The sequence below is a fragment of the Cnephaeus nilssonii genome (assembly GCF_951640355.1).
Source record: "Cnephaeus nilssonii genome assembly, chromosome: 4".
Lineage (NCBI taxonomy): Eukaryota > Metazoa > Chordata > Mammalia > Chiroptera > Vespertilionidae > Cnephaeus > Cnephaeus nilssonii.
In genome coordinates this window covers 101,413,586-101,431,458 of record NC_137075.1, presented here as the reverse complement: position 1 = coordinate 101,431,458, position 17,873 = coordinate 101,413,586, and the positions used below count along the sequence as shown (strand labels likewise).

The 17,873-nt window shown below is 40.1% G+C and overlaps 1 protein-coding gene across 4 annotated transcripts in view; it reads left to right on the top strand.

Annotated features, from left to right (window-relative positions):
- The window catches only part of UNC79 (unc-79 homolog, NALCN channel complex subunit), a gene marked incomplete at both ends in the record, with an annotated part of 163,937 nt that overhangs the window by 35,943 nt on the left and 110,121 nt on the right, over positions 1–17,873 (top strand). For all 4 annotated transcript variants that reach the window (XM_079768872.1, XM_079768871.1, XM_079768869.1 and 1 more), the window contains 8 exons: positions 573–661; positions 1,254–1,294; positions 3,362–3,390; positions 9,386–9,615; positions 11,398–11,569; positions 13,115–13,345; positions 15,577–15,767; positions 16,335–16,458. In XM_079768872.1, coding sequence (XP_079624998.1) covers positions 573–661; positions 1,254–1,294; positions 3,362–3,390; positions 9,386–9,615; positions 11,398–11,569; positions 13,115–13,345; positions 15,577–15,767; positions 16,335–16,458 — 1,107 coding nt within the window. The remainder of the gene's footprint in view (positions 1–572; positions 662–1,253; positions 1,295–3,361; positions 3,391–9,385; positions 9,616–11,397; positions 11,570–13,114; positions 13,346–15,576; positions 15,768–16,334; positions 16,459–17,873) is intronic.

The following is a 17,873-nucleotide window of genomic DNA, read 5'->3' as shown; positions in this document are numbered from 1 at the left end:
TAAACAAACGACAGGTTCCGTTTGAAGAAAAAAACCACACACCTGGAAATGAAACACTGGATGATTAATGTAGAACTTAGATTCCAGTGTGTGAAAAGTGAATCATTCATTGTTAGATTCAAAGCTAAATTTTATGAATGAGGTTTCTGCTAGCTTTTTGGTAACAGTTATGATTTTCAATCTTAATATAATTTTCTTTTCTTAAAAAGAGACACTTTGTTTACCACTTTAGGGAAGGAAATACTGTATGAGTAATATAGAGGCAATTTCAGCAGCCATTGAACAAGATCCTTTTTTATCTTTGTGGAATGAGGTTAGATTTCTTGAACTATTTGTTACTAGAATTGCAAATAACAAGTGAAATGAAAAACCAGAGTAGCCACATTTAAGTCAACCGTGTGGACTCATGGGCCAGTGCAGGAAAAATGGTTACAGGTTGAATGGGTTCTACTAAACATATTTATTCCACTTTGCTTTTGAAAACCTATCAGTATTGGAACATTTGTGCTCATGATATCAGGAATGTGATAAACAGGACAGGAGAGTTCATTCTGTCTTTTCATGTGTTTCAGATGTGTATAGACCCTTCCCTGTCAGTAGCTTTGGGTGATAAACCACCCCCATTGTATCTCTGTGAAGAATGCAGCCAGAGGATCGCAGGGTAGGTATAAAGGAAGTAGGGCAACAATGAGGAGATAAAAATAATCACTTGGACTTAAATTGGTTACATTATCCACATTTCCCATTAACCTCTCTGGTTTTTTAAAGGTTATTTTGTCGGATATTTAATATGGAGCAAACTTCCATTTGAAAGATTGTAGCTTTGCAGAGTTGCACTAGTTCTGTGTGTGACAGAGGGAAAGTAGTTCCATTTACGGAAGCAGCGGCCTGGTTGAAAAGGCCACAGAGAAAAAGAAAACGGGTTTTCAAACATGACAGATAATTCATGTGGGTTCTCTTTGCTTGTTAGCTTCACAGAATCACACTCAGCTTTGTGCAAATCATGATGTATTTTGGTTGGCTTAATTAGCATCTGGAAAGTATCATTTAAAGAACTGAATATGATGAAATGCCTATAATTTATAATTTAGCTGGAATGCATTAGACATTTAAAAAGTTTATTATGATAATGCTCTTAATTACACTTCCTTTCTATTAAAAGCCTTTTAGCAATAGCGTGTAGCTTATAAACATTCACGTGTAAGGGAAACATCGCTAAGAAGCTAAAAAATGAATTTTGTTTTTCTTCATAGGGACCACAGTGAATGGTTGATTGATGTTCTTCTGCCTCAAGGTATGGTTTACTTCAGAAAGAATGAATCATGAGTAATTATGACTAATGGCATGGTTGATTTGTCTCCTTTTGTACTATTTTATTTAACAGACAGTAACCAAAGTATTATATTCTATTAATATTCATTGATATGAAGCATTATATCAATTTCTTGCTTGTAATATGCCTACACATTTAATAATGAGGGAAGAGGTATCATTTCTACCCAAATTAAGGGGAGATTTTGGAATTAGAATTGCGTATGATCAAGGCCCTGCTGAATTATGTTTTAAGAGGTTTTATGTATATATAATGGTGTTGCCAATGATATGTTTGCCAGGTCAGGAAGGGAATAAGGAACATTAGTGGGAAGAACATTAAATAATCGGACTTTGTCCTGCCACTATTACTAACTGTGTTTTTAGGGAAAATCATTTAATCACTCTGACACTTAGTCTCTTCATCAGTAAAATGGGGATAAAGTATATCTGACCCATCTCACTGAGGAGAGGAGATTGTAATGCTTGTAGTTTGTTAGAGTTCTGAAAGCTAAGCCCGGTAAGTTGACAGATCAGATAGATAAGGTAGTATTCTTCTACCCATGGGAGGCAGGTATTCCAGTCACCTAATTGGAGACAGTGACCAGGAAAAGTACTGGAAAGCAAAGGAAAGACGTAAGGTGGAAAAAGCTGGGAGCATACTGAATACAGATAGGCACACAGGGGGAACTCGATAAATGGCTTTAGAGGAAGATAATGAAAGAGTTGGAAAGACCTCATTTAAAAAACAATTCCTGCTGGGGATCGAGCTTACAACCTGGGCATGTGTCCTGACCTGGGATCAAACCAGCGACCTCTTGGTGCATGGGTCGACGCTCAATCACTGAGCCACACTGGCGGGGCAACAATAACTTTTTATTATTTAACTAGACAGATTAAGATAAACTCTAAGGTAGCAAACTGTTAAATAGCTATTAATTATACAAAACTAGTATTAAAAACCGAGTTGTAAATTTCAATCAATTGACATCCACTAATTCATAATTTCCAGACAAAGTTTAGGAGACATTTATCTTTGATCTTTTAAAAAAATATATATTTTATTGATATTTTACAGAGAGGAAGGAGAGGGATAGAGAGTTAGAAACATCTATCAGCTGCCTCCTGCACACTCCCTACTGGGGATGTGCCCACAACCAAGGTACATGCCCTTGCCGAAATCGAACCTTGGGACCCTTCAGTCCGCAGGCTGACACTCTATCCACTGAGCCAAACCTGTTAGGGCTATCTTTGATCTTTTTAATAATTGGAACATAGACTATACTGTAAATAATAGTTCATCCATTTTTTGAACACTTACTCTTTCAAGGCAAATGCTAACATTCTTGGAAAAGTTATTTTCAAGTACTCTCAAGCATCAATTTTCACGGAAATAATTTGTATGCCCGCTCATAAGAATTTTCAGCTATTCATTAACGTCAATCCTAAAGTAGACAGTAGTTTGGCAGCCTTACTCCAATTGGTCAATCCGTGGGTTTGAAAATTGCTTTCTCATAAATAAGCATGCAGCTGATTTTACACTAGGACAGGCCTGGTATAAATGGATAGTTCAACTCTAAGTAATTGAAATAGTAAGATTTTTCTGTATAGAAACTCCTGTCCAAGGTAAAGCTCTAAATGTATCACATCAACTCAGTGTCATAGTATAATGGAACAGTAGTAAAGAGGGATCTGGAGACATATTGTTTGATCTACCTCCCTCATTGATAGCCTGGGTGATCCTGAACCATAGTGGCCCTCAATTTTGTTTTCTGTCAAATGAGGAGGTAAGGAGAAAGTTATCTGAATTCCAGGTCATGTCTGAGAAGGGTGAGTTACTTATAAGAATACGGGAAGTATTTGCAGCATTCAGGTGTTTTTTAATCTTATTAAACATAAGTACATGATAATTCATGAGACAAGGAAGAAGCCGTTTTGTCTAAGTCTAGAGGTTGTATTACAAAACTTGTTTTTACTCCTCTTCATGGCTGCCCTTGTTGAAAATGGGCTCTCTTTCTTTGTTGATATTTTGTGTACCTTCCCCTTACAGCTGAAATATCTGCCATATGTCAGAAGAAGGTAAGAGCAAACCATCTGTGTGGTGGGGCATGAGTTGCTGTGTTTGTATGTAAATTCATTCATTGACATCTGCCTCATTTCTGCACCATGGTTTCCCAGTATGTACATGTCACTGTATTTGTGAAGGGGGAAAAGAAATAATTTAGCATGCAAGATTGTTATATCTGAATGGTCTCTATTTTCATTTCTGCTTTTGCTCACCCATCTTATGCACAAATATTTCTGATAAGTTACCTGAAATAAAAGCTATGCGTTTCTTTGGAATAGAATTCTAATTACAAAAGGTTTTAATGACAGTATAATCTGTGCAACTAACTTTGGTTAATGATGTAGCTTATATGCTAAACATCTTTATTGTTTTGAAGTGGAGTGGAAACAGGCTAATATATGTGTTAAACATACTCAGACCAACTATATATGGAAAATATTCACTTATATGTAAATTAAATGTTATCTCTAGTTAAAGATTCCACCTTCAAATTTCATTAGCCAACTTTCATGACAGTTTCCCTAAACCATACCCATCTTTTTACTTGTTGTGGAAAGTACAAGAGAAGGTAGTATGGTGTCCTTTATAGAACTTTGTATTAGTTGTTGAGATACTTGGGTTCTGGCCAGCTCTATTTCCACCTACCATGTACAGGTCATTTAAACTTTTTAGGTGTTAGTCATGAATGAGTACCTTTGGAGGGCTGTTTCAGCTATCTATTGCCACAGGGCTTATGACAATAAACATTTATTTGATCACAGTTCCTTAGATTGGCAATTTGACTATGCTCAGCTAAGCTTCTTTTGATAAACTCCTAGAGGCTCACTCATGCATTTGTATCCATTGGTGAGGAGGCTGGGGGTTAGCTGGTCTCAGATGACCTCACTCTCCCGTGTGGGGCTCCCGCTGGGATGGCTGGAATGGTGGGGATGACTGGGTGTCTAGTCCTCCCTCTTCCCATTAGGTGTCTCATCTTCCAGGAGGCTAGGCTGGGTTTGTTCATGTGGTAGCAGGCTGCTGAGAGAATAAGAGAGGAGGTTGAAAGACCTTTTGAGACCGAAGCTCAGAAGTCACGCAGCATCACTTCTGCTTCATTCCGTTGTCAAAGGAAGTCCCAAGGCCAGCCCCGTTTCAAGGAGTGGGGGAATAAACTCCTCCCTTTTATATAGCAGCAAGAATTTTGTGGTCATATTTAACCCACCACAATCCACTTTCTGGACATTACATTCTTCCATTCTCTCCAAATGCAAAATATTCTCAGCACCTTACAAGACGTGCAAAAGTTTTATCCACTTATGACTTCAGGCGGAAAGGTCATTATCTTGTGATCTGCATCTGGTCTGGTCACTGATGAAACTCTTGGGGTGCAAATTTCCTTGAGCCAGTGACCTGTGAACTAAAAAGGCAAGTTACGTCTGCTCTGTACACACCCAACACACAGTGGTGAGACAGGGACATGATAGCAGCGACAGACTTCTGTTCAAGGCGAGGAAGAGGAAGCGGGGAGCGGGCACTGGTCTGTAGCAGCTCCAGCCAGGAACACTTCAGTTCTGTCTCTGGGGTAAGGAATGTGCCTTACATGGGATCTGGTTTTGCTTTCTGGGAATAGTTCTCAAATCCATTGTTGTCTTCCTGGCATCTTGCTGCACGCTCTGAGACATCTCTCCTTTTCCATACGAAAAGGCCCATGTGGCAGCTGAGCAACTCTCTCAGGCTGCTTCCTGCGTGTAGCAGGGGGGAGGGTGTGTGTGTGTGTGTGTGTGTGTGTGTGTGTGTGTGTGTCTCACAGACCTATTTTCATGTGGAGCTGGGTCTGTCCCCTGGAGTCTAAGTTGATGGTGCTTTTTTGCTAGTGTGACTTTGTGGACTTTCAGTAAATCTTATTGGGGTTCTGTGCCCCCAAAGCCATCTATGTAATTATTTCTGAGACAGTTCTTTCTATACTTTGGGCATTTCAATCTGTCCTTAAAATTATTAGAAGCCCTGTTGTAGCTGAGAGGCTCAACTGAACATCACCTTATATCTTTCTGAGATTTTAACAAAGGATCATACAGTCATTCAGCAAACTTTTTAAAATTTAATCCTCACCCAAGGATATTTTTTTTTCATTGATATATTTTAGAGAGAGTGGAAAGTAGGAGAGAGAGGGGAGAGAGAAACATCGATGTGAGAGAGACACATCGATGGGTTGCCTCCTGTATGTGCCCTGGTCCAAGGTAGGGGATAGAGCCTGCAACTGAGGTACCTGCCCTTGATTGGGAATCAAACCCGTGACCCTGTTGTCCATGGGCTGATGCTCTAACCACTGAGCCAAACCAACCAGCACCATTTAGCAAACTTTTCATTCGATTTTTATCCTTATTCTTACTTTGAGAATCTTTTAGAAGCTGGAGAGACTAGGATGAGAAGTAGCTTTATTTTGTAAATAGCATGTTCCAACTCTGGCAGTATATACCTAATATATTTGACACCCAGAGCAGACAATTTTTTTTAACACTCTCCTCCTTTATGTGATAAAATTATTTTTATAACATTTTAGTAATAAGCTTCAAATTAGCACATTTTTATTACTTATTCTTTAACTAGAGCAGTGGTTTTCAACCTTCCTAATGCCGCAACCCTTTAATACAGTTCCTCATGTTGTGGTGACCCCCAACCATAAAATTATTTTCGTTGCTACTTCGTAACTGTAATTTTGCTACTGTTAATGAATCGTAATGTAAATATCTGTGTTTTCCGATGGTCTTAGGCGACCCTGCTAGCGGTTCTCAACCTGTGGGTTGGAACTCACAGGTTGAAAACTGCTGCTGTAAGAGCCTAAGACCATCGGAAAACACAGATATTTACATTACGATTCATTAACAGTAGCAAAATTACAGTTACGAAGTAGCAACGAAAATAATTTTATGGTTGGGGGTCACCACAACATGAGGAACTGTATTAAAGGGTTGCGGCATTAGGAAGGTTGAGAACCACTGAACTAGGGGCTCGGTGCATGGGATTCGTGCACTGGTGAGGGTGTGTGGCCTGTGGGGATCACCTGCTGTGGGAGCTTCACTCATCCCAGTCAGCTGAGCAGCTGCAGCAGGAGCAGCTGCTCATCCTGGTTAGCTGATTGGCGCTTCCACTGTGGGAGCGCACTGACCACCAGGGGGCAGCTCCTGCGTTGAGCGTCTGTCCTTTGGTGGTCAGTGTGTGTCATAGTGACTGGTTGACCATTCGTTCTGGTCTTCCTGCTGTTTGGTCGCTGGGCTTTTATATAGGATGAACATTTTATTTTATATAAACATTATTTTGGGACCTTCCATTAAGTTCAAAATAGTTTAGAATTGTTTGAGCTTGCTTTGGGCACAGTTTGTACTTTTGGTATTACATGTTCCTACATTTGAATAGTAGTTTGAAATAAGCATCAAGATTGTCAAGGTAAGAGATAGACCTTGATTTATTTCAATTCTGTTGTTCTGTGAGACCACCTGGAGTTATTTATTTATGTTTAAAATTTAAAGCAGTGAATGAAACAGAATGGCTGTGGTGAGCATTCGAACCCCATGCCCAATGGAATCTAAATCAAAGGGAAATCTCCCCAGTGTATTTTTGAAATGAATGCATACAGCTGACTTCACATTGGTTGAAGATAATCTGTGGCTTGTAAATATATAATTAAAACCTAGTAGGAACCACAGCAATTGTTTAGAACTTTGACGAACCAAACGTTATTTGGAGGCAAAGTATTTTATTGCTGCTATTACTTGGAATTGATGGCACATGGTGATAAAGCAGGTTGACTTTCAGTTGGTATTCCAGATACTAATATATGTAGTATATCCAGATACTGTGAAAGATTCACTCACAATGCAGCAACATAAGACAACAATCATTTAATTATGCTCACAGATACTGTGGGTCAGGGTTTTGGTCAGGGCATAGTCAACAACCTGTCTCTACTTGATGATGTTTGAAACCTCATCTGGGGAGACTTGCATAGCTTAGGGCTGGAATTATCTAAGGGCTTCTAGATGATATGTTTGGGCTCTGGGATGGGGTGGCTTGAAGGCTGGGCTTAGTCAGAATTGTTGGCTGGAGACTTACATTGCCTCTCCATGGGGCTTGGCCATGGCAGAGTTCTGAGAAGGGTCCCAAGGAGGACGTTTCTGAAGAGAGAGTGTTCTAGACAGTCAGGTGGAAGCTGCACGTCTTTTTATAACCTGGCCTTGGGAGTCATATGACTCGTGCCTTACTCTCTTGGTTGAAGTAGCCACAAGCCCGTCTGGATTCAAAGCCTGGATTCAAGGAGGCGTATCTGAGGAACCAAACCCAAAGAGCCTCATCCACAGCTGGGCTTCATTTAGATGAGAAGACCTTGGACCTCCAGCCAGGAATTTGCATGTGGGAAGAATGTAAACAATTTGTGACCAGAAAGTAGGATGGGAAATTGCAGACCTTAAACTTCAGGCCTTTATTATAGCAAATAACTACCACTAAACCCATATCCGCTTCCTATTGTTTATATAACAGTAAGACTCCCAGAGGAACAAAGACTGATGGTCACCAAAAGGCAGAAGTAAACACTACGGTTGTACTCTGATCTAGACCACACTGCGGGTGGGGTGGTATTGGTTTGGTGAGTGAGCAGGAGAGCCCCAAACCAGTAAAAACTGCTAAGCTTCCAGAATGAACTTTAATGTCCAAAAGACAAAGAAAGGACACAAAGCAGGAAAAGCAGCTCCTTCCGAGGAGTCAGGGCTACTTGAATGCCAGAGAAGACTTGGGCTTCAGATGCAGAAGAAACACACTGTAGTTTAACAAATAATTTTCAAAACTATGAATTCAGAGAAAAATATAAAATTTTTAACTTGCTTTTGTGATTTGTTGGCCTGAATCCTTTTCAGCAAATGAGATTTCACACTAGTACCCAGAGCCTCTTGCTAAGATCGAAGTGGAACTAACCTTACTTTGAAATGGTTGTTCAGATCACAGCTCAGTACATTGGCAATGTCTTGCTGTAGGTTCTGTGCTTGCCTCCTTCCTTCTTCTGTCTCCCGAAGTAGCTGTCATGGAGGGTTCTCCAATCTCTGAGTTCACAATGGCTTAGACTATTACATCCCCAGAGGTGTTCACATCTCTTTAAGCTCTACTGCAAGACTGAAAAGCTGGACACGAGCGGTTGAGCAGTGGTCGCATGTCTGACAGGCTGGGGCACATGTTTCGGTGGAGGCCAGGGATGTTTCCAGACAGCGCCTCACATGGCTTCGCGCGGAGGCTGCCTCGCGCCTGCCTCTGGTCAGCGCAGACCTGACAATAGCCCCTGAACTTCGGAATCCCAGGCTGCTCCACTTCTCTCAGTTCTGTCACTTCATCTTTTGACTCCTTTCTGCCTGTGGATGATGGACAATGGCTGGTTCTAGGAATGGTTTTTTGCTGCATTTTGCTGTTACCCTGGTGTCAGTTGGTGCATGTTTAAGGTTTTGACAGGAAGTCCTGGTGGGAGTGGAAAGGCCTGCTTGGGGCCGGGCCGTCACCTGGGCCAGGGCAGCTCCCTCCCTGCCCTTGGTATTACTGGTTCTTTTAGCGGTGGATAACATAATTTGAATGTGTATGCTGGGGGTTACAGTCATCCTTTTCTGTGCTGATGTGCTGTGATGTGCTCTCTCTGGAATGGTTTTAATTTTTTTCCTTCATATTTCTCCTGAAAATTCTTGAAAAACTAACACAAAATAATCCAGAGAGCTCTCCAGCCCCCATGATTGAGGTGACTTGACAGAGGGCTTTTCAACCCAGTCCCACTCATATGTGGAAGGTTTCCACCCCCCACACCGATAGACAACACTTCTCACCTTCATTTTCAACTCGGACTGAACCCTAATGGGTCAGAGACGACCTGCATTTGGGGAATCAGTGGCACCTCCACTTTCGGTGGCCCCTTTAGTGTCCATCCCTTCCAGTTCTGAGCCACATTTACCTCAGCGATTCATTTCAATCGATTTCACTTTTTTTTTTTGCCTCTAGAACTGCAGTTCCCATGTCAGAAGAGCAGTTGTCACCTGCTTTTCAGCAGGGTGCTGCGATCGTCACGGAAACAGGCCCGTTCGCTACTGCAAAAGATGCCACTCGAATCACCACAGTAACGAAGTGGGGGCTGCCTCCGAGACCCACCTCTACCAGACCTCCCCTCCTCCCATCAACACGCGAGAATGTGGCGCCGAGGAGCTGGTCTGTGCCGTGGAGGCTGTGATTAGGTAACAGGCAGTTGATTAGTCACTTATTCTGAAAGCACCGCCTTGGCTTGGAGCCACCCTTCTCGCATTGAGATGTGTAAATTCAATTCAAACTCAAGTGCCCTCAGCCCAGCACAATGTTGCCATGATGATGTTTCAATTCATTCATTCAACAAATATTTTTGTCAAATGCCAGTTCTATGCCAGGCATGTGTAAGGCACTTGAGAGGCAGAAGGGAATACAGTGCCGTCTGTGCCCTCAGGTTACCCATGTAGGGACTATGAAACAGGAGAACGTAACTCTGATCCAGAATGGTGAGCACAGTGATAGTGTAGCATTGAGTCTTAGGGGGCATAAAGTGGGGGCACCAGCCAGCTTAAGGGGTGGGCTTGACTGACAGCTGCAAAGTGGGGAGAACTCTGGGTAATTCAGTAATGGGGTCAACCAGAGGCTGTGGAGTATGACAGGGGCCGATCCTGCAGGCTTTTTCTTCTTCTCTGCAGGACAAAGAAAGGAGTTTTAGAAATGGTAGCATCTAGACTTGTTCTCTTTCTGTATAATATTCACTAAGGCAAGATTCTTAAAAAGTAAAGCAATCATATGAGGATGCAAGATTTAAGGGTAGGCGCTCAGTCTTCTGTTTCATCCCAGTGGCTGACACAGTAGAAATGAGATAAATGTTTGTCAATAAACATCGCAGATTTCTGGAAGTAGAAAAAAAGTAACCATACTGCACATGTTTTTCTAGTTTTATTCAAATGCATGTTTTATTTCTCTAACTGGAATCACAGTGTATCCACAATTCTTTTTGATATAACATTATGCTATTAGCTCTTTTCAATGTTGTTATGTAGTTTCCATATTTATAATTTCTAGTGGATACGTACTATTTATTTAGATTGTTTTTTCCACCATTAAATATTTAGAATGTTTTGAATTTTTTACTATTATAATAAGTGATAAATATTCTTGTGTATAGTACTGTTTCTATATTTTTTATTTTCTTAGGGTAGATGACTAGATGTGATTGACGAGAGCAAAGAAAAATGAATATTTTAATGGCTTTATTACATTACCAAACTGACTTTTAAAAGGTGTATATGAATTTATAATGCCAACAGTACTGTATAATATTGCTAGTTTTTGGTATACCCTTTCCAATATTGGGTATTATTTTTAAAAACTGTCACTTGTTTAGCAAATTGAAAAGGGAGTCTTCGTTGCTCATTTTCAGGTTTTTGAATACTAGATATTGGATATTTTTCCATTGGGTACAAGTTCCTCGGTCTCTCCTTGCATCATACATTTGATGTCCACACAGCTTCACGTTCCATACAGGGGAAGCATTGACTCCTGGTGGGATGGGTGGTGAACTGGAAGCCGGAAGGCATCAGTTCTGCTTGATTCTAATTGATTGGAGGAAGTAGCGTCTTCGTGCTTCAGTTTGCTCATTTATAAAATGGGGATGGAGTACAAAACAGTAAGGAAATGAAATTAGGCTTCTTGGAGTAACTCCTACCAATTTAAAAGAAGCCTAAGTGTTTATGGAGTAATTGCTCTGAATAGGTCATGATTTGGAATGTGTTTTTCGATAGTCTAACTTAAATCTCTCCTCTTGGCCCTGGCTGATGTGGCTCAGTTGGTTGGAGAGTGTTCTAGTACACCAAAAGGTCACATACCCAGGTTGCGTATGGGAGGCAATTGATTGACATTGCTCTCTCACATTGATGTTTCTCTCTTTCTCCCTCTCCCTACCTCTCTCTCTAAAATAAATTAAAAACAAAATCTCTCCTCTTTGGCAGCTTATTAAAAGAAGCTGAGTTCCACGCTGAGCAGCGGGAACATGAGCTGAATCGCAGGCGGCAACTGGGACTTTCCTCTTCCCACCATTCCCTGGAGAACACTGACTTTGATAACAAGGATGACGATAAACACGACCAGCGGCTACTCAGTCAATTTGGAATATGGTTCTTAGTAAGAAAAGAAGTTGACTATTCTCTACTTTCTTATTTCTCATTCTAACATTACGCTGATGAGGAATTTTGCCTTTCTTTTGAAAGAAGTTAAATAGTAAATGGTGAAAAATTAACCTTGGCAATGGGACACTATACCTTGGAAAGTGGCACTCAACCCTAGGCAGCACATTAGATTTATGGGGGAGGCTTTTAAAAAAATGGCTATGCCGCCTGGCTGGTGTGGCTCAGAGGCTGAGTGTCAACCCAACAGGAGGTCACAGTTCCATTCCCGGTCAGGGCACATGCCCAGGTTGAGGGCTTGGTCCCAGTAGGAGGTATGCAGGAGGCAGCCGATCGATGACTCTCATCATTGATGTTTCTATCTCTCTCTCCCTCTCCCTTTCTATCTCTGAAATCAATAAAAATATATCTTTTAAAAAATGGCAATGCCCAGATTTCACTTTAGATTCTTGAGAACTTTTAAAAGGCTTTCTAGTTGATTCTAATGAGTAGCCAGGTGTTGAAATCTACTGTGCTTGGCTCTAGACAGTTTAACATGCACTTTTTGACAGGAAACAAATGGGAAAATAGCTAGGGTATATTGTGAAATATTAGACTCAATATGATTTACAGATCATTCACATCCTATTTTCTGTGTACAAGACATTTTTCTTGAAAGTTCAGCCTCTGTGGAGTTTTTGTTGTTGTTTTTAGTTATTGTAAGTCTGTAGCCAAACTAACACAAGGAATTTGATTGCATCGACTGATTCAGCCGCAACATTCATTCCATAAAGATCAAACTTACAATCCAAAGTTTCAAGCAAGCTGGATTTGCCAGTTCGGCAGAGGGCAGACTTTTGTTTCTGCCCATTAGAGACGTGAATTACGTCTCCATAGTGATACATCTCCTGTGCTTTCACATGGTTACTTGAAAAAGTCCTTTTAAAAAAAATCACATTGGGATTCAGTTGTTGATTTCACATGTCTTGTTCTTAGAACTTATTGTCTAATGACCCGATGACTACTATTGTGAGCTTTTTGAAGGCAAGGATAAGGTTTTATTTATTTTTTATGTTCCTGAATCCAAATCTACTGCTCAATAAAAGATTATTTCAGAATAAACGAATGAATGGATGATTAGTTGTTTTAAAATGTCTATTTAGAAAGTGGTGAATTAGGGGGTAGGGCTCTAACATTTCAGAATTATTACTGATAGAAATTCTCAGCTAAATCTGATCATGTTAGACCTGAAATGTATGTAATTATTTTTTTTTACTGAAGATATTTATGAAATTTTACTTTGTAGACTTAACGTTCTACAAGCATCTTATATAGTGCAGATTGTGTAATATATTTCTTATAGGAGACAAGTCTTATTGGAAGGTGCAAGCTTAAGGGGAAATAATTGTTGCAAACCACCTCTCCTTGTAGAGAGGAACACAGTTTCTAAGATAAGTGAGCCTCCATCATTTAGAAAACTATTTTTTCTGCCTTTAAATGAAGATGGAATAATTACATAACGGTGGATGGAGGCTGAAGCAGAGTCTAATTTGTCTATTTCCAGGTGAGCCTCTGCACACCCAGTGAGAACACACCCACGGAAAGCTTGGCCAGGCTGGTGGCCATGGTGTTCCAGTGGTTTCACTCCACAGCCTACATGATGGATGATGAAGTTGGAAGTCTGGTGGAAAAACTGAAGCCTCAGTTTGTCACCAAGTGGTTGAAAACAGTATGTGATGTTCGCTTTGATGTCATGGTCATGTGCCTTCTTCCCAAACCAATGGAATTTGCCAGGGTAAGTGGAGGCCTCCAGCTTGGGCCTGGCTGGAGAGGAGGACTTTGGGAGAAACACCACCTTAGCTGTTAGTGTTATCAGTGTCTGTAGAAGAGGAAAATGTCTTCATATTTTAGTTGGTGCGGCTAAATGAGTTTAGTTTAGTGGATACATTTTAGGTGATGTCCTGCTTCGATGTTGGTTTGGGATGGGGAAGAATGGAAGATGAATGTGTGAGGTATCTTTAAGAATTTAGCCCGGCCAGCGTGGCTCAGTGGTTGTGTCGACCTATGAACCAGGAGGTGACAGTTCGATTCACAGTTCGGGCACATGCCCGGGTTGTGAGTTCGATTCCCAGTGTGGGGCATGCAGGAAGCAGCCAATCAATGATTCTCTCTCATCATTGATGTTTCTATCTCTCTTGCCCTCTCCCTTCCTTTCTGAAATCAATAAAAATACATTGAAAAAAGAATTTAAGAGAGTATTCTTTCCTGACATTGCTGAATATTTTTATCAAGAAACAAGAAAATAAAAGCCTCTCTGTGAGGTTGCTAGAGCTCAGTCCTTTTCTGGGCTACAGTCTGTGGAAAGGCTAATGTTTGACTATGGGCAGTTTCTGTGGCTTCACATATGTCTCTGGAGATGAATGGTAGAAGTCGTTGCTCTCCCAAATCTTTTTTGTTTTCTCCTCTGACTTATAGGTCAAATTTCCCTGTGTTTATTCTTTTGCTCTGCCTCAGTGGATCCCAGGCTTCAGATGTATGGTTGAGAAGACCCCATATTTCTTGACTACATTATAATTAGTGTCTAATCCAGAATCAAATTTTTTTTTTCAGAGTCAGTTTTTGGCAGCAATATATAAAAAATTTTTAAAGGTATTTTTTAAGTTTGTGTGTGTGTGTATGTGTGTGTGTTTTCTTTCAAGGATATCTTGAGGCAATTTTCATTTTAAATAAGACATTTAAGAATAAAACAGAACACAGACCATCTTAAAGCATAGCTTTTTGTTAGATTTTCAGGACTTGAGCATTTATCAAAATGTACTTCTTCTTTGGTGCCACCTACTGACTCACCTATAAAACTGGATTTTTGCATAATAGAAATTCCCCACTTCTTGACATTCTTTTTTAAAAAATAATTTTTTTATTGATTTCAGAGTGGAAGGGAGAGGGCGAGAGAGATAGAAACATCAATGATGAGAGAGAATCATTAATCAGTTGCCTCCTGCACGCCCCACAATGGGGATTGATCCTGAAACCTGGGCATATGCCATGAACAGGCATCGAACCGTGATCTCCTGATTCATAGGTCAACACTCAACCACTGAGCCACGCTGGTTGGGTTTTCCTGGCATTCTTTGATTGTGATGATATGTTTTCTATTATTATTTCTTTCTGAATAGCATAGGGCTGGTGTGATCTAACTCTGGAAGATACGAAGAAATGATTATATTGGAAGGAAAACTTCTCTAACTTGGGCCCCATGGTTGGGGGCCCAAGTATTAACTGGCAACAGACATTAACAGGAGGAGAGATAAAGTTTATTTACACTATATGCAGGAGTACTCAGATATGAATAACTTTCTCAATACCCACAGATACAAGGTTTTTAGTACTTGAATGGGAAGATAAGGAAAGTTCTTTTGGGCTTTTTGATGGATCAAAACCCAAAAGGACCAAAGTTTACAGAAATCTGTTTTTCTCTCAAGTACAGGTACAACTGCACATATTTGTAATGGGTTTGTCAAGCTTTAGAAATAGAATGCGCCAGCCGAAACCGGTTTGGCTCAGTGGATAGAGCTTCGGACTCAAGGGTCCCAGGTTCGATTCCGGTCAAGGGCATGTACCTTGATTGCGGGCACATCCCCAGTAGGGGGTGTGCAAGAGGCAGCTGATCGATGTTTTTCTCTCATCGATGTTTCTAACTCTCTATCCCTCTCTCTTCCTCTCTGTAAAAAATCAATAAAATATATTTTAAAAAAATAGAATGCTCCAATAGTATTCCTGGTAGGAAGACCTTTTTGGAATTTTCAGTGGGATAATTCACATTCAGTTGTGATTAATATTTGGATCTATTTGTAACTATGGTTTTCTTCTTCTTTTTTTTGGTAACTAATGGATCCTGATGGTAGATTCTTACAGATCTCACTCTGAGAACACTGGACCCAGGATTCAGATATAATGGAATCCTTGCATATAATTGTAACAAAGTGCATTCTGTTCTTTTCTTCTGTGGCTGTTGAATGCCATCAGGTTGGTGGATACTGGGATAAGTCTTGCAGCACAGTGACTCAGCTGAAGGAGGGTCTCAACCGAATCCTCTGCCTGATCCCCTACAATGTGATCAATCAGTCTGTGTGGGAGTGTATTATGCCGGAATGGCTGGAAGCCATCAGAACAGAAGTCCCAGATAACCAGTTAAAAGAATTCAGGGAAGTATTAAGGTGGGTAAGTAGTTTAATGAAGTCGCTGTAATTATAATGGTATCTAACATTTATTAGCCAGGCACTGTGCTAAGCCTTTTATATAATCTCACTTACTTTTTAACAAAATCCTATAGAGAAACTTGAAGACCCAAATGGAAGAGTTGCTATAAATCATGCTAAGATGATTTGGAATTGTTCAGAAAAGATTTTGTTCTTGTGGAATAATAGATATACCATATTATTTGCTTATTTTCACACATAATTATGGTTTGGATAAAGTGGGAAAAGTGCAATAGGAAAATGTTTTGGGATGCAGGGGAACAACTCTCATTCTTTAGAAATGCAATGACTTTCATTAAGTTTAATGTGAATATGAACACTTATGCTATTAACAACCGTATGAATTATTTATCTTTTTATCTATTCCAATGGCATAAGCTATTCCTGTAAAATGAAACATGCTAATAACAGTTCAGAACACAGACTAATCTGAAGTGTTTGGCTTCCCAAATAAATATTAGAAACGCACTGGTAGGTCCTACTATGTGCCCATTGGTCATTTACTTTTGTTGCTCTGCTTTCCAGCAAAATGTTTGACATTGAGCTCTGTCCTCTACCTTTTTCAATGGAAGAGATGTTTGGCTTTATTAGTTGTCGGTTCACAGGATACCCTTCTTCTGTTCAGGAACAAGCTTTACTGTGGCTGCATGTAAGTGAATGATACTTTTGATCATTTTGGGCACTAGTTCTTAGCCTATGAACTTTAGATCCTCTGGTAGAACGGCGGGGAGTTACTGCAGAGTCCATAATCTGTATGTTTGCTGAGGATTACCTGTAGACGAATAATTCATATGCATAGGTAATTGTATTTTAAATATATGTAGCTATAGTTGTGATTTATTAATAAAACACAAATTTATGTAGTACTGTTACTAAATTCATAGTAGCTTTTGGTCCTTATGTATCTTTCCATCAATAGATATTAAAATTTTACTAGCTGTGTTGTGGGATTCTGATAAACTTTTGATATTAAATAGGTCTTTTACTTGGAAAGGTTGAGAGCTACTGATATAAGCGGTAGTTCATGCTGTTCATTCATCCTGGAATGACTTTCTGTCCTGTCTCCATTTGTGAACTCCAGCTTCTCTTTTAAAATCCAACTCAAAAATGATCTCATCTATGATGTTTTCTGCTGCTTCACTGCCCCCCATCTTCCCACCAGAATTCATTATTCCTTCCCCAGTATTCACACAGGTTCTTTTTTTAAAAAAAATATATTTTATTGATTTTTACAGAGAGGAAGGGAGAGGGACAGAGAGCCAGAAACATCGATGAGAGAGAAACATCGATCAGCTGCCTCCTGCACATCCCCCACTGGGGATGTGCCCGCAACCAAGGTACATGCCCTTGACCAGAATCGAACCTGGGACCTTTCAGTCCGCAGGCCAACGCTCTATCCACTGAGCCAAACCGGTTTCGGCCACACAGGTTCTTTATGTGAATACTATTTCTGTCTAATATTACAGTTAATTTTTGTCTCTTCTCATGGTTTTAAATGCCTTGAGGGCCGGGACTACATTTTTTTCATTTTTGAATTTATAACTCCTTTCATCTTTTCTTCTCAACATCTGGCACATGTTTTGTGTTTAGTGGATATTCTTAAAAGTTTACTAAATTGAGTTGAATATCTGATATGAAGTTTGGGCAATTTTTAAAAAGGAGGACAGAACCACTATAGAGGTTAACTATGGGTGCAGATACATTTCTGTTTCATGGAAGGATGTGATCCCTAAAGTTTTTCAAGTTGTGAAGATGCCTTTCTGGGCTCTAAACCAAGGAACAGTATGTTTCACAAATGACAAAGAGTAAAGGAGATCATTAAAAAAAAAAAAAAGTCACCTTTGGGACCTAGAACTTTAACTTTTTATCCCAAGGTAGGTCTCAATAAGATAACTTCTCATTTTAGGAAAGCTAATTCTTCTAAAGATGGCTAGATGTTGTTACTCAGTTGTACATCCTTTGAGCTGTGCAGTCTAGGGACAGGGCTATAAACCTCTGTCCCCACCATGGCTAAAACTATTACAGTTTACATGTTTTATGGATTGGGCTTTGCCATAGCTTTGG